This window comes from Rhinopithecus bieti, unplaced genomic scaffold, assembly GCF_001698545.2.
Source record: "Rhinopithecus bieti isolate Rb0 unplaced genomic scaffold, ASM169854v2 scaffold_23868, whole genome shotgun sequence".
NCBI lineage: Eukaryota > Metazoa > Chordata > Mammalia > Primates > Cercopithecidae > Rhinopithecus > Rhinopithecus bieti.
In genome coordinates, this window is record NW_016811202.1 from 1,271,456 (window position 1) to 1,294,329 (window position 22,874).

The 22,874-nt window shown below is 40.6% G+C and overlaps 1 protein-coding gene across 1 annotated transcript in view; it reads right to left on the minus strand.

Annotated features, from left to right (window-relative positions):
* Positions 1 to 22,874, minus strand: part of INTS4 (integrator complex subunit 4) — a 112,912-nt gene that overhangs the window by 29,910 nt on the left and 60,128 nt on the right. The window contains exons 10-15 of the mRNA XM_017893532.1: positions 19,323 to 19,528; positions 15,469 to 15,611; positions 13,127 to 13,242; positions 12,127 to 12,260; positions 10,056 to 10,213; positions 87 to 180 (exon numbers count right to left, since the gene is read on the minus strand). Coding sequence (XP_017749021.1) covers positions 87 to 180; positions 10,056 to 10,213; positions 12,127 to 12,260; positions 13,127 to 13,242; positions 15,469 to 15,611; positions 19,323 to 19,528 — 851 coding nt within the window. The remainder of the gene's footprint in view (positions 1 to 86; positions 181 to 10,055; positions 10,214 to 12,126; positions 12,261 to 13,126; positions 13,243 to 15,468; positions 15,612 to 19,322; positions 19,529 to 22,874) is intronic.

The window sequence follows — 22,874 nt, forward strand, 5'->3', positions numbered from 1 at the left end:
GGAGGGGGGAGGGGGGAGGAGGGAGGGATTGCATTGGGGAGTTATACATAGCATCACAATCATAAACGGAATGGATGCAAACCAACCTTGATGAGAAGTAGTTGACAGCGAAGATAGGTGGCAGAGAAATCAGCTACTCCTGCCAATTCAGACTGAAGTTCTCCAAGTCTTTGCAGATCCCTATAGTGAATAAAACAAGGCAAACACAGGATAATGCCACCAACATAAAGATCATGTCAAAAGCATTTTACCATTTTATACTTAGTAAACTGGTCATACATTTTTAAATGACAACACTGAATGCTGGAGTGGTTATAATAAAATTGGTTCACTCACACTATGATAGTAGTTTAAGCTGATGTAACCCTTTTGGAAAGCAAAACCATACTGTTATAAACGCACATATATGGTAAAATATTTTGATTCACAGCTTTACACTGAAAAGTAATACTAAGAGAAATATTCAACAGAAATGAAACGCTTTATGGGCCATAATATTCATTGTTATGTGGACTATTAGAGTAAAAACTCAGTAACTACTTATTCAACAGTGAAAGAAACATTGAATAAATTACGATGCAGCCAATCAAGTAAATTTTTTATTATTATTATACTTTAAGTCCTGGGGTACATACGCAGAACATGCAGGTTTGTTACATAGGTATATACGTGCCATGATGGTTTGCTGCACCCATGTTTTTTTTTTGGGGGGGTGGGGGGTGGAGTCTCGCTTTGTTGCCCAGGCTGGAGTAGAGTGGCGTGATCTCGGCTCACTGCAACCTGCACCTCCTGGGTTCAAGCAATTCTCCTGCCTCAGCCTCCTGAGTAGCTGGGATTACAGGCGCACACCACCATGCCCAGCCAATTTTTGTATTTTTAGTAGAGACATTGCTTCACCATGTTAGCCAGGCTGGTCTCCAACTCCTGACCTTGTGATCTGCCTACCTCAGCATCTCAAAGTGTTGGGATTACAGGTGTGAGCCACCGCCCCCAGCCCAAATAAATATTTTATAGCCATTAAAATACGAAATGGCTAATAAGGTGTATGATCTCAACGATGTACAAACTATACAGAGGAGAAAAATACATTGAGTTGGTTTTCTGGATAGTGGTAATAGGGTACTCTTTAGTACCTTCTCCCAACTATGCTTTATTTTCCGAGTTTTTAAGACAATGAACAAGTACTTTTTTGTATCAGAAAAAAACATTATTTTTTAAAAAGGTATTATGGTAGATACTGTTGGTTGCCTGTCTAGTTAACCATTCTCCACTTCTTTATTACTAACTGAACTCTGATTTTGTTCAAGGGAACATTTCCCCAAGCCCAATTCCAAGTAGTATCTGATTGAACTAGGCCAATTAGTGCATATTATCCGTCTGGATATGTGACCTGTGTTGACCTTATCAGTTCAGATGAAAGTACTTATATTCCATGGTGTCTGTCTCTTGCTGGACTGGGCAAGGATGCTTATAGCCCTGATTGCCATTGGCAGCAAACTGTAACTCTAAGTGGGGAAAACCTTAAGATAAAGCCAATGCTGAAGACAAGAAAAGTCCAAAGAGAAATAGAGAAACTGGGGCCTCAATGATATAAACAAGCCACTTAATCATACCATATCTCCAATTTCTGGACATCTGGAAAAACATCTTAGTTATTCAACTGCTATAACAAAATATCATAGACTGGGTGGGTTATAAACAACCAAAATTTATTTCTCACAGTTGTATAGGCTGGGAAGTCCAATATCAAGGCACCTACAGATTTGGTTTCTAGTGAGGGCTCATTTCCTCATAGGTTGCACCTTCTACATGTATCTTCATATGGTGGAAGTCACAAATGAGCTCCCTTAGGCCTCTTTTAAAGGTTATTAATCTCATTCATGAAGGTTCTACTCTCATGACCTAATCACCTCGCAAAGACCTTACTTCCTCATAACATCACCTTGTGGGTTAAGATTTCAGTATATGAATTTGGGGGAGACATAAACTTTCAGATCACAGCAGGAAATAAATAGCCATTATAAGCTAACTTGTGAAAAGCATCCTAACTGAATATAAGTATAGACACAATGATTGTAACCATATGAAAACATATCTGCCTACAGTAAGAAATTAGAAAGTGTCATACACAAATAAAATAGTTGTCCTAGAATTATTGGTGATTTAAAACATTTAATTTTTTGAATAGGTAACACATACTTAAGGTGTAGAATTCAAAGGATATACAATTAAATTAAATTATATTAGTCCCCCTTCCTATGCCTGTACCCTGTAGCCCTGCCACCTTATACACCTTCCCAGAGGCAACTACTATTACCAGTTTCTTTTGAATTTTGAGATATGCCATGCATTTACAAAAAGTATTGGTTTTCTTTGCTTCCTTCTTTTTTAGAGGAGGAATGTGTGTATGTGTTTGTGTATTACCTAACCATCTCAGCATTCATAGAAAGCCGCCTCATTACTTTTTAATAGCAACATTAAATTCTGAATAGAAATGGAAACTGTGGGAAACCTTAAGGTTTCAGTCACTTGGGAAGCTGTCTGTTTCAGAGCTGGCATAGCGCATCAGGTTTCACAGTAGCCTGGAAAAAACTGTCCACTGGACTATGCCACTTCCTCTCATCCCATGCTCGGCAGGTAACGTTATGATAGTTAAAGATGCCTCCTAGGGACTTTGACATCAAGAAGGAGATGCCTACAAAGGGGCACAGAGTAAATTACTCTCAAAGTGATTGAAGAATTAATGTATGATATATATCACTTCTTATTTGTTTGGGTTGCTTGAACTGGTCCTGGAAGGCCTACCCAAAGCATGGGAACCCAGCACAACGAAAGCCAAGACCACAGACTAGCACAACTGTGAACTGTGAACTGTGAGTTTGGTGGCCAGATGGTCTCTTCCTTTCACTTCTCTGATATTTCTCTTGCAAGAGACAGCCCTGAAGTATTCTACTTCAGAAGCATTTGTGTTTCCTCTCCAGGAAGATTCTGCCTTCTATGACAATTATACAGAATACAGACCAACTGACTGTACATTAACTAACTGATTCCAAGTGTTACTTTATTCCCCTGCCCCGGAATTGTAGCAGTTGTTCTGAAGTGCACAGAACAAGATGTAACCCAAACCAACACAATTAGCCATAAGAAATCTGAACTTCTATAGAAACAAAAATGGAAACTTGTTAGCTCTGGGAAAAATCCTCTGTGTCCCAGTGTTTCCTCTCTTTATCTCTTTATGCTTATGAGGCTTCTCGGGAAGCTTCAGTCTAGACATCCATCACGAGACTATAGGCTCTAATGAGAAAGGTACACTGAGCACATTCTATGTGCACTGTACTGTGCTAGCTGTTTCCTTACTTGAGCTCACTTAATCCTCACAATATGAATTGCAATTAATCCTATTTCACTGAACAGGAAACTAAAGATCAGAATTTAGGTGGCTTGCCTAAGGTCACAGAATAAACAACAAAACAGGACATGAACTAGACAGAGTTAGCTCTGACTGCCAAAAGTATTTTTTTAACCATATCATATTGCATCTCATTTATTTATTTGCTATTAAATTCTTTTCATTTATTTATTAACTACATCAAACACAGATGAGACCAAAATTAATTTAAAACTAGATACGGCTGGGCGCAGTGGCTCACGCCTGTAATCCTAGCACTTCAGGAGGCCAAGGCGGGCGGATTGCCTGAGCTCAGGAGTTCGAGACCAGCCTGGGCAACATGGTGAAACCCCATCTCTACTAAAATACAAAAAATTAGCCAGGCATGGCAGAGTGTGCCTGTAGTCCCAGCTATTCGGGAGGCTGGGGCAGGAAAATTGTTTGAACCTGGGAGGCAGAGGTTGTAGTGAACTGAGATCGCACCACTGCACTCTAGCCTGAACGACAGAGGAAGACTCCGTCTCCACACACACACACACAAAAACTGGATACACTGGGCCACTTTTCTATAGACGCTATCAGGCAGAGCAAAACAGTTCCTCCCGGGAACACACACATTAGCAATCTACATGATGGCACTATGCCACTATGTGTAAACACATTTACATATCGTGTGACTCTTTTTAAGCTTACAAAATAGGCTGAATTATTTAAATCACTATTAAAGATAGAAAGATTCTGGATGTGCAAATCAAAGGTAGTTTATTTTTTTCAATCTCTTAGAATCTCTAAAAATCAAATTTATAATTAATGTCTCTTAGTAGCTTAGTAGAGCAAAAAGGAATGTTAGGAAATACAAAATAAACACAAAGTCTTGGTGACTTCTAAAACGCCATCTTTATTCCTGTGCCTAGATAATTACAGATTACAAACGTGTATTTCTACTCTTTAATTACTAGACCAGTTCCCATACTACAAAATAGACGCTCTCCCTTAAAGACAATAAAAGTTTTAAAGCAAAAAGAGGATTTTAAAGAATTCAGCTAAAAAATCCCATGTTCTTCAATGGTTAGTATGTAAAAGAATTCCCGTAAGAAAAGTGGTGCGTTTCTTCCTATTTCTCATAAATGAAGTCCCTTCTGTTTCAGGTTACAATGAGCTGTTTTACTCCAAAAGAACAATTCTCCGTTATAGAACACTTCTAAGGTGATGTGGTTCCTGAAACAACAGTGTGTATGGCAACAGCATTTTCATGGACTTACACAAAAATGTAAACTTTGAAAGACAGGAGGTCACTATTCATACTGAGAAATAGCAGACAAATGACTGCAGCATTCCTTAAAAAACAATCCCCTTCAACCCTGCTTAGTGAATTTAAACATGATGACATTTATAAAATTTGATTTACTTACAAAATGTCAAGAGCATGTCCAGTATGTCAAATAAGCCATAGTTTAAATTTTAAAGCAAACATCCATAAATGTCCAACTATTATCTATGTAACTGATATTCTCAAAATGCTTTTACCACATATTATTACAATAATCTTCACAACAGTTCTACAGGCGCAAGCCACAGCATCTGGCTCATAGGTGAGAACTTCATTGGGTTAAATGGCTGTTTGGATTACAAAACAGGGCATTGTGTATGACAGTGAAATTTGTTTTACACTCATACTAACAATACATGGCTCCAGTCCTCATCAGAGAACCTTCTGTATGAAAGGCTAACATTTCACTCCATAACAACTCAGAAAGTGTAAGTTGTGGAGAACCCCAGGGGTCAACTGATCTAATCTCATGTGATTAGATCTCAGGAATCCCGTTTATCACTGCACATCACAGAATATGGATTTTAGAGTTCACAAAGCTGAACTCAAATCCTGGTTCTGCCTCTTCTTAGCAAATTACTTCATGTCTGCAATGATGGTTGTAAAGCATCGCAGGTGCCCTCAGTGCTATGGTCCATCTGCTTCCCTTTCCAGATTTTTCACCATCCTGCCTATGCTCCTGAATACACACTCAAGCTAGAAACACAGAGTCCCGAACTTAGAACAGTGATCTGGCCAGCCACTGCCCAGCAAGACTATCACTTCAGGAAACCCAGACCATGAAGGCGAGTATCTTCTAAGAGCCAGTGCTGCAGCTGATCATTAAATTGGCTAGCTTTTGTGCCTTTTGCACTTGCTTTAGTGCCAACAGGATAAAATTGTCAAGGACAAAATCTAAATGTTTATTTAGGTGGGGATGACTCAGGAAGTAGACTTTATTTTACGGGGCTCAGGGCCAACAACCTCGTTCAGTGGCCTCCAAAACTAAGCACTTTGTTGAGGGAGAAGAGAAATCACTTCACAAGAGGTATAGAAAGGACTGGAATCTCTGCTTACAGAGCTGTGGACTGTCCAGAGCTTACAGCAGGGTCAGCAAATTTTTTCTATAAAAGGTCACATAGTAAATATATTAGGTTTTACAGGCCATATGGTCTCTGTGGCAACTACTCAACTCTATGATTGTAGCATGAAAGCAGCTACAGACAATACCTAAACAAATGAGCGTGGCTGTGCTTCAATCAGATCTTACATACAAAAGCAGGCAACAGGCCAGCTTTGGTCCACAGGCTGTAGTTTGATGACCCCTAGTTTAGAGTACTGTTACTGGCACATCACAGACACACAATAAATATCAAGTATATGATTCAATGTACAGTGGCAAGAGAACAAACTGTTGTGCTAAAATCTTTTCAACCTTAAAAAAAATTCAGTTTTCCCTTTTATTGTTACTGATTACAGTGATGGTATTCAGGCGAACACTCTGCCATTCAGAGTATCATTTGGGCTTAGCCTGTGCAGCTAATGCAGCTTCTTCACACCACACAGCCGTCTTTGCAGTGTTTCAACTTGTGAATGATTCATATTCTGCGGCCCTTTTGGCTGATGCTATCACTGCAAAGCAGTCATATGTGTGAGTCCATTCATTACGGTAACAAGCTTTCACTCAAGCTTTGTTTCTTGCAGTGTCTATCATTTCTAGTGTGATCTCCTCCGATGATTTTTGAAAATCAAGTCAACAGTAGGATTTTTTTGTTGAACTGTGAAGGCCTGTGCTTGGTAGGGACTTTGTGAATCAACCCTGCGTGGGTCCCAGAGCTACTGGGGTCCCATCACTGGAGTAGCTGGTGAGACCCTCCAGGGCATGAGAGGTGCTATGGGCCTCTGTGTTGGCTTCTAGAGGCTTCCCAGGGGCACAAAGACTATGTGACCCAGGTGGAAGCTCAGGAGGCTCACACTGGACACATGCTGCACACTCTGGCTTTCCTGTGGCTACAGCTGCACCCACCTACCCAGCATTCTCCCCACAGCCTGTCCAGCCCAAGCCTATGGCACTCCCAGGGGAGCCCAGGACACCCTCAACTTTTTATTGGATTACTAGAGTATCAAACCACCCATTTATCTCTCTCAGTTCCTCACTCCCACCCCTGTACCCAGCAAGTCATCAGGTCCCCCAGGTGAGTAAACTGGAGTTAACAGCAGTTGGTACTTATGGCATACACTGGATTTGGCTCACTCACACGTGGTATTCCTATCTTCATCTACTGTATCTTCCAAAACTACATAAGCTGCAAAGTTAAAAACTGCATTTCTCAGATTCCCTTGAGCTAGGTTCCAGACATGATTTATTATCAGTCAATCAAACACATTCGCATGGATTTTGCATGGGGAACAATGTTAAGTGGGGAGAAAGGCAGAATGCAAGACATGGTTCTGGAGCCAGTAGCTTTATTGGCAGCATCCTGACTCAATAGACAGCTTCCTGATCATAGCAGGAACGTCAGCCTCCTCGGTGGTCCACTCATTGTGTGGCTCTGGAAATCATTCCCAGATATTCCACTAGTCTGTTTCTTTAGCCTTTCCAACAACTCTGTGAGCCATGTAACATTCTGTAATAAATTTCTTTCTGCTTAGTTAAAAGCCTATTTTGTTTTCTGCACATGAACCCTGAGCAATAAGCTTACGACTAAGATCAAACAACTACAAGTCATGTGTTGCTTAACGATGGAGATATATTCTGAGATATACACTGTTATGTGATTTTGTCACACAAACATCATAGAGTATATTATACAAATCTAAATGGTATAACCTACTACACACCTAGGCTATATGGTATAGTCTGTTGCTCCTAGGCTTCAAATCTCTACAGCACATTACTGTACTAAATACTGTAGGCAACTGTAACACTGGTTACAATGGTAAACACTGGTAAATATGGTAAATATTTGTATATTTAAACATAAAAAAGGTACAGTAAAAATATAATCATGGGACCACCACAACATTGTTATTCAGTGCATGACTGTATTAGCTCAGACGTTAACCAAAATGAGTCTGCCTTCAAAGCTCCATTCACTCAATCACTACACTAAACCACTGCAGTTCTAGGGGGCTGTTCTCCCTCAGGTCTCCCAGATCTTCTAATGTCCACTGAAGTTGGAATTCTCTTCTGCACATGGACTACAAAACTGACATGCTCAGTTATCATTTCATACTAGCTAAAGGATCTTCTCCTTTGTAAAGCATCCTTCACCACCACTACTGTGATGGGTCGGGGACTTTCATCTGTTTTTCCACAGCATCTATGCTTCTCTTCACTGTATCATTTATCAAATTGATGATTTCTGGGTCCTGTAATAAACAGTGAGTACCTTAAGAACAAATGTCATTTCTTATTTCTCTCTACCCTCAGCAACTGGCTTATTAGAATAAACAAATAGTTAATGCTACTAAGTCAATGAATGACCTAACACAATGGGAAAACATAACTTGGAGGATGGTTCAGTTGGCCTGCTTTATAACATATTAAGATGCAATAATGGACAGGAATGTATGAATAAAGTACAAAGTGCTGTTATCCACCATCATAAGTCTTTGTCTATATTCATCTTGTCTACATGGGCTCTCTAAGGGCAGAATCCTATCTAGCTGATCTGTATCTAGCACAGAGTTTGTTTCTTAGTGTATGGAATGAAATCATCCACTAAAAATTATTAACTGAATGTGGCTGATACCAAATACTCTTTGGGGCAGATCAAGAGAGATCTCAACCAAGATACAAATGATATAATATTTTTCTTTTTTTTTTTTTCTTTTGAGATGGAGTCTCACTCTGTTGCCCAGGCTGGAGTGCAGTGGTGTGACCTTGGCTCACTGCAACCTCCGCCTCCCGAGTTCAAGCGATTCTTGTGCCTCAATCTCCCAAGTAGCTGGGATTACAGGCGCGTGCCACCACACCTGACTAATTTTTGTATTTTTAGTAGAGATGGGGTTTCATTCAACGGGGCTGGTCTTGAACTCCTGGCCTCAAGTGATCCTCCCGCCTCGGTCTCCCAAAGTGCTGGGATTACAGGCATGAGCCACTGCACCTGGCCGATATAATATTTTTCTATCTTTTAAGAGCAAACAATAAAGAATTTAAACTCATTTGCCTTTAGCAAAAGCAGTATTGTTTGCTCTTAAAAGATATAATTTTTTTTTTTTTTTTTATCTTTTAAGAGCAAACAATACTGCTTTTGCTAAAAGCAAATGAGTTTAACTTCTTTTCATAACATTCAGGCCATTTTGAGAAGGTCTGGCAGAGCCTCTTGGTTGTTCCCCAGTATCTTTCTTCCATTCTTCCTATTAGAGTCATCGCATGTAAACCAGGCATTAGTCACCCAGAATAAAGATGGTATGTCCTCGTTTCTTGAAGTGAGAGATGGCCATGTGACTTAAGTTCTAGTCAATGGAATGCAAGTAAAATTAGAGTGTACAACTTTTGGGAAATGTCTTTAAAAAAACCTGCAGGGTGGAGATGATACCTTTCTCTTCCCGTTTCCTTTTCCCCACAGGATGGAATACAGGGGGGACAGTTAGATTCTGGATTGTTAAGCAGAGGCTGCTTGATGCACAAGATGGAGACACAAGAAACAATGAGCCTAGGCCAGACACAGTGATTCATGCCTGTAATTAAAGCACTTTGGGAGGTCGAGGCGGGAGGATCGCTTGAGCTAAGGAGTTTGAGACCTGCCTGGCCACCATGGTGAAACCTCAACTCTACAAAATAAAAAATGCCAAAAAAAATTAGCCAGGCATAGTGGCATATGCCTGTGGTCCCAGTTACTTGGGAGGCTGAAGTGGGACAATCACTTGAGCCCAGGAGGCTGCAGTTGCAGTGACCTGATATGCCACTGCACTCCACCCTGGGTGACAGGGCAAGACCCTGTCTGGAAAAAAAAAAAAAAAAAAAAGCATGAGCAAGCCTAGATCTCTGATGGTCATCTCAGCCCTGTCCTGCCTATGAGAAAGAATTAAACTTTGCTCCTGTTTTAGCCACTGTTAACTTTGCATTTCAGTCACTCATCCTAATATATAAAATTAAAAAACTAAAAATAGGTTCTTTGTAACTATTTCTGTTGTGTACTAATCATCAATCGAGTCATGAACTATAAAGAGCTCTTTTAAAAAATGTTCACACCACAATCTAATCCAAATATAAACAGACCATAAAACTGTGTGTGAATGTAGACCAATAGAGTCAGAATATCAAGCCTAGTAACCAACACTAGAATTCAGAACAGTCAAGCTGAGTGTAACAGCACTAACTCTGTCAGATGAAGGGATGATTACCCTTACCTGATGGTGAATTCCAGTAGCTCCTGGGCTCCCTGAGGGTCCAGGTGCTGAAGACTATACACTCTTTCAAGGCTCTGCTGCAGAAACTGCTGGGAAGGATCCTCTTGAGATATGATGCTGGGAGAAACAGCTGATGACACTAGTTTTCTACCTGGTAACTAAGCAAACCCAGTGGGATTATACAGCCATTAAGTTTGGTGGCTCAACTTTTGGTAATACACACACACAAACACATAAAAGCACATTAAAAATGTGAGCTAAACAAAACAAAGGGGAAAAAAGGCTAGGAGAGTCTATAAATAACCTTTCTCCCCTTCCTCAGCAACATCGGGAGTTAAAGACAAAGAGACAAAATGCAAACATGGTCCACCCAATACAGCCACAGCTGCCAGGAGAAGAACAGAAAAGTATAGTATTTTCTATTGCTAACTGAAATGAATGGGCCAACCATAGGAAGGAGACTAAAAATTAAACTGTTGTTACATTTTTTTTTTTTTTAGACAGAGTTTCGCTCTTGTTGCCCAGAGTGCAATGGTAGGATCTTGGCTCACTGTAACCTCCACCTCCCAGGTTCAAGTGATTCTCCTGCCTCAGCCTCCTGAGTAGCTGGGATTAGAGGTGCCCGCCACCACATCCAGCTAATTTTGTATTTTTAGTAGAGACAGGGTTTCTCCATGTTGGTCAGGCTGGTCTCAAACTCCCGACCTCAGGTGATCCACCTGCCTCAGCCTCCCAAAGTGCTGGGATTACAGGCGTGAGCTACTGCGCCAGGCCACATTTATCTTTAAAACACTATCTTCTCTTTCACTTGACAGAAGAGTAATGATTTATTCCCAAATAAGTTATATAGCATATAATTTTTTCATGAGAAAAAAAATTTTTTTTGGCCCTTCAGATATACTTATTCTTACTGTTAAAAGTGGTTTCCTTTTAAGATGGATGGGAAGGAGACAGCAAAGAGTATTTCACTTTTCATTTTGTATCTACTTGTTTTTTGTTTTTTGGCTTTTTTTTTGAGATGGAGTCTTATTCTGTCGCCCAGGCTGGAGTGCCGTGGTGCGATCTTGGTTCACTGCAACCTCTGCCTCCTGGGTTCAAGCAATTCTCCTGCCACAGCCTCACGAGCAGCTAGGACTATAGGTGCCCACCACAATGCCCAGCTAATTTTTGTATTTTTAGTAGAGATGAGGTTTCACCATGTTGGCCAGGCTGGTCATGAACCCCTGACCTCAGATGATCCACCCGCCTCGGCCTCCCAAAGTGCTTGGATTTCAGGCATGAGCCACTGCGCTTGGCCTCATTTTGTATCTTCTATCAAGTTTGTTTTCTAACCATATATATATATATATATATATGTTCCTATAAATAAACACATATTACTTCATTGTCTTTCTCTCTTGGGCTCTTTGCCATTGTTTTATACTTTTGCTTTTGTATCCTTTACCTTTTAAGATGATTCATTTTTTTTTTTGGTGTCCCTGCGTTATTGATACTAGGCAAGAAGAAAGGAATCTGGAGCAATAGATTATATTTTAGATCAAGAATTTAAATTGTTATATTTTAACAATTACATAAAGCCATGATTCTCCACAAGTGCTTATTTCTTAAAAATAAAACCGTTACTATTTTTAAAACCTAGAGATATATAGAAGAAAATTTAGAAATGGATCATAATAATAGCAGCAAACCCTTAGTGAATGCTGTGGCCCAGGTACTCGTCTAATCTTTCTATTTGCATCAACTCATACCTGCAAAAGTATAAAACAACGGCAAAGAGCCCAAGAGAGAAAGACAATGAACGAGCAAGTTTTCAGAGAATATATGGACTGCTCTCTACTATTTAATAACTACAAAGCACGAAAAATAAAAAGCCAAAAACAAGCTGCACACTGTGGTGCGCACCTGTAATCCCAGTGACTTGGGAGGCTGAGCCAAGAGGATGGCTTAAGCCCAGGAGTTTGAGACCAGCCTGGGCAACATAACAAGACCCTCATCTCAAAGGAAAACATGAACAAAAAAACCCCTACCCCATGCAAAATAAAAACAAGGACAACAGATGTTTTCAACATACCCTTAAGGCAGGAACAAGATGAGAAAGACTGTCTCGGAGGTAGGCATAGTGCCTGAAGGTGTGATCTGAGAACAATGCTGGCATTGTTGGACAGGTTTTAGCAGCATTGAAAATAAGGACCAAAACTGCAATATCTGATAGATCAGTGGGTTAAGTAAACTTGCAAGTATAAAAGGTTGGCCAGAATCTGGCACTCTCACTTTCCACCTCCAAAATCTCCATCAAGAGACTATGATTTTCTAATAATCAAAGAAATGCAAATACAAACAAGAAAATACATTCCCCTACTCCACCCACACCCCCAATTACCAAAGGTTTTTTAAAATGCCAGATGCTGCCAAGAATACAAAAAAAGGGAAATGATTTTGCCTGTAAAGTAGGTAACTATATTGCCTATCAAATTACATACTGGACAGATGTGGTGGCTCACGCTTGTAATCCCAACACTTTGGGAGGCTGAGGCGGGTGGATCACTTGAGGTCAGGAGTTTGAGACCAGCCTGGGCAACATGGTGAAATCCTGTCTCTACTAAAAATACAAAAATTTGCCGGGCGTAGTGGCAGGCGCCTGTAATCCCAGCTACTTGGGAGGCTAAGGCAGAAGAATCATTTGAACCCAGGAGGTGGAGGTTGCAGTGAGCTGGGGTGGTGCCACTGCACTCCAGCCCAAGCAACAGCTTAGGAATTTGAGACCAGCCTTGCCAACATGGTGATACCCCGTCTCTACTAAAAATACAAAAGTGAGCCGGGTGTGGTCGTGGGCGCCTACAATCCCAGCTACTCAGGAGGCTGAGGCAGGAGAATTGCTTGAACCCGAGAGGCAGAGGTTTCAGTGAGCCGAGATCAGGCCACTGCACTCCAGTCTGGGTGACAGAATGAGACTCTGTCTCCAAAAAATAAATAAAAGGAAAGAAAACTCAGATCACCCTAGCTACACTGCTGAAGGAGATGCCAAAGCTGTCTGCCAACACATCAGGGCCCATCCTAAGCACGGAGGATACAAGCTGGATCATCCATGTCTGGCTCAGCCGTGTCAAAAAATGGGTGGGTGCTCAGAAGCTCTGGCACCAAGGGAAGCACCAGGGTTGGATGCCGACTTCCCAGAAACTTCAAGCACCTGAAACAAACAAATAAGAATGCACATCAACAAATTAGTCAAGTTAGCCCTTTGAAAAGTACTAGGAACTGGAATCAGAAAACCTGAACTGGATTGGAAATTCTCGATCATATACTTTTGCTAACTCTATGACTTCAGATATGTCACCCAATTATTCTGGAACTCGGTTATTTCATCTAAAAAAATTGGTTATTATAAAGATAAAAGAAATGGTTATTTAACCAGTAGCCATTTCCCCCATCTTTCTTCCTGAGAGGTGCCGGATTTTACTCAGGTATCAGGCAGGCAGCAATGTGCTTGGAAAAGGCAGGTCCAGCCCAAGAGCTGAACCACTATTGGTCTAGACCCATCTCGGCAATCCCATTCCCATTTTCCAGTGACTGGTTTGCTGGCAGGCAAGTAAACCAGTTCTAGTCAATGGAGCACGAGAGTATGCTGGCTGGGTTGGCTGGGGAGCTTCTCAGGGATGTTTCTGCAAATCAAAAGAGCAGTGAATGAAAGGGAATGACCGTTCCTTTCTGTCTTGACATACTATCTTATGAGGCAGCCATCTTACAACTATGAGAAGAAAGTCGGCGGGCGTGGTGGCTCACGCTTGTAATCCCAGCACTTTGGGAGGCCAAGGTGGGTGGATCATGAGGTCAAGAGATCAAGAAAAAAAATTAGGATAGGTGACTTCAAAATATTTTGGAGCACTATGTGGTTGAGGAGTTCTTTGTCCACAATCACCCAATAAAGACAGCCTTATGTAAATATTCTAAGTGGACCAAATAACCACAAATCTTATTTTAATGCTAGAAGAATGTTCTAGCATTCCTTCTGTATTCATTCTAGGTCTCCACAGAACTCCAGTTACTTATATAGGTGTTTATCCCCACTGCAATCCCACACCCTAAATGACTGAGAGTTCCTTGAAGACACTCAATAAATATATGTCAAATTGAGCTGAATGGGACTATACAAAGGAATGGCAAAACAGAAAACCAGATACCAAAAATGTTACCAAGAGTAAGATTCCCCTGGTATTTTCAGTTTTAATATACTTTCTTTCTTTCTTTTTTTTTGAGGTGCCCAGGCTAGGATGCAATGGCACTATCTTGGCTCACTGTAACCTCCACCTCCTGGATTCAAGCGATTCTCCGGCCTCTGAGACAACAGGTGCCTGTCACCACACCCAGCTAATTTTTGTATTTTTAGTAGAGACAGGGTTTCACCATGTTCATCAGTTTTAATGTATTTCCTAAGTAGCTGATTCACCCCACGGTTTTCTACTTTTAGTAACAAAATTTTAAAGATAAACTAAACACAGTTGAACTGGTCTTATCATATAAACTTATTTAAACATGTGGAACACACATTTTATATTAATTACATGTATGGAAGTCATTCTTCAAACAAAGGTTCATAAACAGTGTTAATAACTTGATGGTAGTCAGTAAAACTAGAGATAATCAAGGGACAAAATGATTGTGATTTCCCATCTGTAGGTCAAGTGCCAGCCCTGCCTCCTGCCCTGCCTCTAATCTCTATGATGATGGATCTGATTCTTTACAAAAATGCAAAGTAGACATAGGAGTGATTAACACTATACAGGAAAGGCTGGGTGTGGTAACTCACACCTGTAATCCCAGCACTTTGGGAGGCCAAGGTGGGCGGATCATTTGAGGTCAGGAGTTCAAGAACAGCCTAACCAACATGGTAAAACCCCATCTCTACTAAAAAAAAAAATACAAAAATTAGCTGGGTGTGGTGGTGTGCACCTATAATCCCAGTTACTCGAGAGGTTGAGGCAGGAGAATGGCTTGAACCCAGGAGGCAGAAGTTGCAGTGAGCTGCAATCATGCCACTGCACTCTAGTCAGGGCGACAGAGCGAGACTCTGTCTCAAAAAAACGTAACAAAACAAAACACTATATAGGAGAAAGAGGAAATCTAATTCATTTCTGTACTTCTAACAGCTACCACAATGGTTGGTGTGTAGTCAGCACACAGCAGGCACATAATATTTGCTAGGTGGATAGATGGACAAATTAGTAAGTAATCTAAAATGTGATACTCAGCTTAGGAATCAGATTCCTGAGAGTTTGGTTAAGTTGAATCAGGTTTCTAAAGTAAAGGCAAAACTCAAGGCCATACTATCCTCAATCTATAAGGATGGAACAATGTCAGCATTGTACATTTACCACATTATGAGACTCAGTGAGTAAATGGGCAAAAAAGTCATTACTTCCATATGGAGTCCCTATCAGTAGGGTACTTGGTTAAATTTTTCAGCAGCTCCACCAATGCAAGATGAATCCCTTCTTTGGTTGAAACATTAGTACAGCATAAGAGTTCATGAAGAGCCTCTCGAATATCTCTGGATGAATCCTTAAAAAAAAAAAAGTAATAATAATAGTAGTTACTGTTGGTTAGCAGACTCAGCCTCTATCTACCATGCCCTTCTCCCTAGCCACCTTCCCATCTAGGGTGGCCATGTAACAAAGTATGTGGAAGTTTTTTGGCTGAAATTCCTGAAACAGCTTCATTTTATTGATAAATAAAGGACCAGAGGCAGTAGCTTTGTCCCCTTTGTTCTTTAACCTTCCTTTCCATCCTGTCTGGAACTCAGTCATGATGCTGAAGGTACAAGAGCCTTTTTGCAACTAGGAAAAAGGACAGGCTAAGAAGAAAGGCTAAGAGAGAGGCTGGGAATGGCCAGTTAGCAGAACACTCAGAACACACACACTTATTAAGTTTGCCATCTCATACAGGCACAGTTTGTGGCATCCCAAAACAATTACAACAGTAACATCAAAGATCACTGATCACAGATCACCGTAACAGATGTAATAATGAAAAAGTTTGAAACATTGCAAGAATTACCAAAATGTGACACAGACATAAAGTGAGCACACGCTATTGGAAAAATGGCACCAACAGACTTACTCAATGCATGGTTGCTGCAATCTCTCAATTTATTAAAAAAACACAATATCTGCAAAGCCCAATAAAGAGAGGTATACCTGTATGTGTTAAATGGAGGAGTGAGGGAAAGAGTCAATCTATCTGATGTGAATTTCAAGAAGACTTCGAGAATGAGAAATATTAAAAGAGAGGCAAATTGAAACGTCACTCCTATTCATAAAATTCTGCAACAGTTTTCCATAATGTTAGAATAAAATCCAGACATCTTATAAAATGGCCTACAAGGCTTTCTACTTGTCCTTAATCCCTTCTCAGACTTCATCTCATGCCACATTTCTACTTTCTCACTGCGGCTCACTCCTACTGGCTTTCTCTCTATTCTGCAAACACAACAAAGATCACTTGTGTTTTAGAGCCTTCCCACTAGCTGTTGCCTCTACCTGAAGTTATTCTCCCAGTCTTCACGTAGCTAGCTTCTGTTTATCATTCAAGACTCAACTTGAAAATCATCTTGGAAAGTCTTTACTAACCACTCAAATTACAGTGAAATTCCCCATTCCTCCATCATACTGTTTATCTTCTGCATAACATTTATCACCATCTGAAATCATTTTGTTTGTTTACTCCACCTCTCTTTAGAATATAAGTTTTATGACAGCAAGAAGCCTATCTGTTTTGATACCCCTATATTTCTAATACACAGACAGTGCTTGTTGAACAAAGAAGTGAATTTTTCTAGGCAGGGTAGGATCTTGGCATAGCAGGAAACAAAAAAGAAAGTGAATTCCAGCTGAAAGGGTCAGCAAGGTAAGGCTCAAAGCAATGAAGCACAGTGACACAGAAAATATAAGGGAGCAGGGCATAGCAGGGTGGAAGAATAGTCTACTGTAAGTTTATATGGGTCTGAACTCCTGAAAAGAATTAAAAGGCAAGGATTCTTTATGAGTTATATACATAAGTACTTATAAATAAGCATACCTGTGAACAATTCTGTACATCAAAACATAGCTTGGAACATAGCTCAGCTATTCAGCAAACATTTACCGAGCACCTAATTGTGCCAGACACTGCTGCAAGACATTGGTAATAAAAAAATGAAGAGTCGGCCGGGCACGGTGGCTCATACCGTAACCCCAGCACTTTGGGAGGCCAAGGTGGGTGGATCACTTGAGGTCAGGAGTCCAAGACCAGCCCGGCCAATATGGTGAAATGCCATCTCTACTAAAAAAAATACAAAAATTAGTGTTGTGGTGCATGCCTGTAATCCCAGCTACTCGGAAGACTGAAGAATTGCTTGAACCCAGGAGGTGAAGGTTGCAGTAAGCCAAGATCGCACCACTGCACTCCAGCCTGGGCGACAGAGCGAGACTCGGCCTCAAAAAAAAGAAAAGAAAAGAAAAATCAAGACACCTTGAGAAGCTCACAGTCTTATGAAATACAGAATTACTGAAAAATGCTAGAGCAGTATACACAGGGTACTATGGGAATAAAGAGGTGGCATTTAGCCCATCCAGGGCTGGGAGTAACAGTTAGGGAAGGCTTCCTGGATATGTTACCTAATATAGGCTGTGGGAATAAGTGGACATCTCCTAGGTTGAAGTGGCAGTTTTGCAAACAGAGGGGGAAAATTACATTGAAGGTAAAATTGTGAGGAAAAGCAATATGTGTAGGAAAGTGACTTCAGCATAAAGTTCAAGGTGAGGAATGGTGGAAAAGAAAGCTAAAAAGGAAAGGAGTGGCTAGACTATGTATGAGGCCACCCATGAAGAACCACACATAGAATGTAAACTTATTTTTAGGAAAAGATACATGAAAAAATTATAAAGATTTATAATTCAGGAAAAATCTTAGTAGAAGTGCTAAGCAGTTGAGAGAATGGTAGGAACCTTCAAAACCAAAGCACCAGCTATTTTTTCAAGTAAGGAGTAGAAATCTGTTACAAGTGTTCTAAAAACTAAGCACCTAATTACTATCCCTTTCATATCTGAACCCCATCTTCCCCAAAAAAGGAAACCAGAAGCCAAACCCCATTTATGAATACTCTGAAGAACTTCAGTAGTTGCAATTAAAATCCAGACATTTTAGAAAAATAATCCAAGAACCACCTAGAGCTGTATGGCCTGGGGAGCAACTCTGTGTTTACATTCTGGTTCAGCCACTAACTCAGACAATTTATTTTCTCCACAAAATTCCCAGGGTAGAATTAATCAATCCCTAAGAGCACTTGCTGCTATAACAGCCTATGATTCACTACAAGAATAAAATCAACTTAAAGGTTGAAAAGAACTCTTCATTATTTAGCCCCTCCCTTATCTATAGCCACTTCTTCCACTCTCCCATCTCTTCAACTCTACGCTATCATTATATAATAAACTTTTTAGTTCCTTGAATATATCGTATTCTAGCTTATCTCTGTATCTTTAGACATTGCTCCCTCTGAGCCGGGCACAGTGGCTCACGCCTGTAATCCCAGTACTTTGCGAGGCTGAGGCAGGCGGATCATGAGGTCGGGAGACTGAGACCATCCTGGTTAACACAGTGAGACCCTGTCTCTACGAAAAATACAAAAAATTAGCCGGGCGAGGTGGCGGGTGCCTGTATTCCCAGCTACTCGGGAGGCTGAGGCAGGAGAATGGCGTGAACCCGGGAGACGGAGCTTACAGTGAGCCGAGATCGCGCCACTGCACTCCAGCCTGGGCGATAGAGTGAGACTCCATCTCACAAAAAAAAAAAGACATTGCTCCCTCTGTCTGGTACCCTTTCATCCTACCACCAGTGTCACTTCTCCTTTAAAAAAGATGCACTTCAGCTTGAGTGACAGAGTGAGATCCTGTCTCAAAAGAAGAAGGAAAAGAAAAAGCCCAGTTAAGTCCTACTCCTCCTTCAAATGTCCACTACAGTACTTCCTCCTTCTTCCCAACCTCACCTCAGCCAATTCAGGTTAGACACTGTATTCTCTAGGCATCCTATCCTTTCTTGATCACAGAAAGACCAAGCTTATTCAAATTTCCTGTTTCATAGTCAATTTCTTCCATTTTTGGGGGGTGGGGTATGGTGAGAAAACAGAACTGTGCTGCCTGATATACTGTTCTGTCACCAATGCCTAGCACAATACCTGATTTTAACAGTGGGGCTGAGGGATGAATTAATGAGTAACAAACTAGAAACACTCACCTCTAGCACAGCCAGGACAGTGTCAAGCTGATCTTCTCGGAGAGTGATGTTGTTAGAGATTTTTCTCATGGTATGTATGGACTGCAGACGTACTTCCTCAATTTCATCGTTGAACATGTCAACTAGGAAATCAAGGCACTTCTCAGCAAAAGAGGGTGAAGACTGGGCCAACATGCAGAGGGCCTCCACAGCAGCAATACGAACCTCTAGAAAAAAGAGAAAAAACAAAATTGCACATCAGGCTGGGGACAGTGGCTCACGCCTGTAATCCCAACACTTTGGGAGGCCGAGGTAGGCAGATCACTTGAGCCCACCTAGGAAACACGGTAAAACTCTGTTTCTACCAAAAACAATTTAAAAATTAGCTGCGTGTGGTAGTATGTACCTGTTGTCTTAGCTACTTGGGAGGCTGAGGTGGGAGGATCACTAGAGCCTGGGAGGCAGAAATTACAGTAAGCCAAGGTTGTGCCACTGCACTCCAGCCTAGGTGACAGAACGAGACCCTATCTCAAAACAAAACACAAAAAAACAAATTAGCCAAGTGTGGTGGCACACGCCTATAGTCCCATCTACTTGGGAGGCTGAAGCAGGAAGATCACTTGTGCCCCGGAGTTTGAGGCTGTAGTGAACCATGATCATGCCACTACACTCCATCCTGGGTGACAGAGTGGGCCCCTGTCTCAACAACAACAACAACAAAAAAAACAAAAAACAAAAAAAAAACACCGAAAAAACAAAAAACAAAAACTGCACATCAGCCAGGTGCAGTGCCATACACCAAAGTCCCAGCTACTCAGGAGGCTGAGGTGGGAGGATCATTTGAGCCCAGGAGTTCAAGGCTGGCCTGAGCAACACACTGAAGGCCTATATTTTATATACATATAAAGTAACTCATATCAAATTAAGAGCCACGGGAAAAGTCCAAGATGGATTCCTTCTCCTTCAGGCTGTCTTCTATTCTCTACTCCTCTCATTCTATAAACTCTCCCTGGGAGATCTCTGTGCCCACAGTTTCACATACCACCCACCTTAACATTGATCTAAGAACATGGAATTTAGTATCACAAGGACTATGGCTTAAATCTGACTCCACATATGTGTGAAGTCGCATGTCTGTCTATATTAACTTCTTGAAAATTAAACTGTCTTACTTATCTCAGTATTCCAACCACAGTACTTTTTAAAAAGTTGGTTAGCAAATCATGTTATCATTATTATTAAGATTAAAGTAGACTAAATATCATTGTTCCAATTTTAGAGGTAAGATTCAGCAACGTGGATTAACTTGCCTCAAAGCAAATGAGGGTAGAAATAGGACTAATACCCAGGTCTGTTGACTGCAGGTTAAAATCATATAGTGGTTAAGGATACATGCTTGGAATGATAGAGGTCTCAGAGCAAACTGTAGTGAATGATCCCTCCACTAAGTTGGAGGGTGATCTTAAATAAGTAACTTCCTGGCACCTCAAATTTCTCACCTGGTAAATGGAGATAATACTCATTTCCTTACAGAGTTGTTAGGACTAAATGAGATAATACAGGTAAAGCACATAGGGGCTCTGCCTGGCATATTTTAAGAGCTCAATAAGTATCACTTACGGTGTAGATTTGGGTTCTGTAAGCACCCTTAAAACAGGGACATGTTTTCGACCCCTTGGTATGCTCAGAACATGTAAGCAATAAAGCCACTGATCCGAGGAAACCCTTTCTTCATTCACTAATAAGTGGGCCTGCACACGTACTATATGCTAGGTGAGGTACTAAGGGCTAGGATACAAAGATGAGAAATGAGTAAGACACAGAAAATGCTCGCAAGACTTCTATACATGGTTGTTTTTTCCTAGTGATTCCCATATGCTTCTGTAACAAAATGGACTATTTCAAAACAAAACAAAAAGTACCTAAACTTGTGGTTAAAACTCACAAACACAATTTCCTCTTTGTGTAAAGAAAGGTTTTATAGACATGTTAAGAGTAGAGTTACTACATTAAAGACAGATGATTCAGGTTTTTCTTGGTAGTTATGAATTCCTCCTTTTCATCAAAAGAGAACAATTTTCTTCACTTCACAATAATATAATTTAAACATGAAATTGCTAATTATAAGGCAAGCTAGAGATAAACCCAAGTATATTAAGTGGATCTTCCTCCTAGAATTTTATCCATTACACCACACTGACTCATATGTAACCTTTGCAAGTCCACCAAGGCAATCAGGAAGGAACTTCTGACCAGAAAGAGATAATCAGTGTGACCTCAGCTGATACAATTCCAAGCAGAAGCAAAGAAATGTGGTATTTTACTTTGCCTGAACAGCCAGACTATAAGCAGGTAAACTGACATTTTCCACTGAACTTTTTGGAATGTTGAAAATATGTTGACCAGGCATGTCACACCTGTAATCCCAGAACTTTGAGAGGCCAAGGCGGGAGGATCACTTAAGCCCAGGAGTTTGACACCAGCCTGGGCAACATAGTGAGACCCCATCTCTATAAAAAACAGTTAATTAAAAATAAATAAATAATATGTCACAGACTCCCTATGGGTACAGAGCAGAGAAAAGGAATCTACTATACTACATTTTAAAAAAGATTGATCCTCAGCATCTGCACATGTACAATTGGGTCCAGATTTAGCTACTTATTAGCTTTGTACTTAGTACTAAAGATACAAACATGAACAAAAGCAAGACTATCCCCCAGGCTTACAAACAAGAACAGTCAATTGCATTACAGAGTGATGACTGTTGCTATGGAAAAGCACAGGGAATGTAAGAAAATGCATATGAAGAAATACAGCCCAATCAATGGGATCAGAGGTGGCTTTCTGTAATACGTGATCCCTAAAAACAATACCTAAAAGAGCTGCTAAGCCAAAAGAAAGAAAAAGACCTTTCTAGAAGAAAAGCTGCATGCACAAAGTCCCAAAAAGGAGGGAGAAGATGGATAAATTAGAATACTAGAAGCATGTGAGGCACTACACTAGAGTGAACAGCCAGTGAAATAAGGCTCCATTTCATTCCCAGCAATGCACCCCTAAAACCCAAATTTACTCAGAATTGTATAAATGTGATAAAATTAGAAAGCTGTCATACCTGATACCTGGTTATGGTATACTCAGTTTTTTAACTTAAGTTAATTTGATTACATATTAATAACATTTATAACACAAAGGGTAAGTGCTTGAGGAGATGGGATACCTATTCTATATGATGTGATTATTTCATATTTCATGCCTGTATCAAAATATCTCATGTACCCCTTAAATACATATACTAGTATGGAACCAAAAAACAGCCTGCATAGCCAAGACAATTCTAAGCAAAAAAAACAAAGCTGGAGGCATCACGCTACCTGACTTCAAACTATACTACAAGGCTACAGTAACCAAAACAGCATAGTACTGGTACCAACACACATATACAGACCAATGGAACAGAATAGAGGCCTCGGAAATAACACCACACATCTACAACCATCTGATCTTTGACAAACCTGACAAAAACAACCAACGGGGAGAGGATTCCCTATTTAATAAACAGTGTTGGGAAAA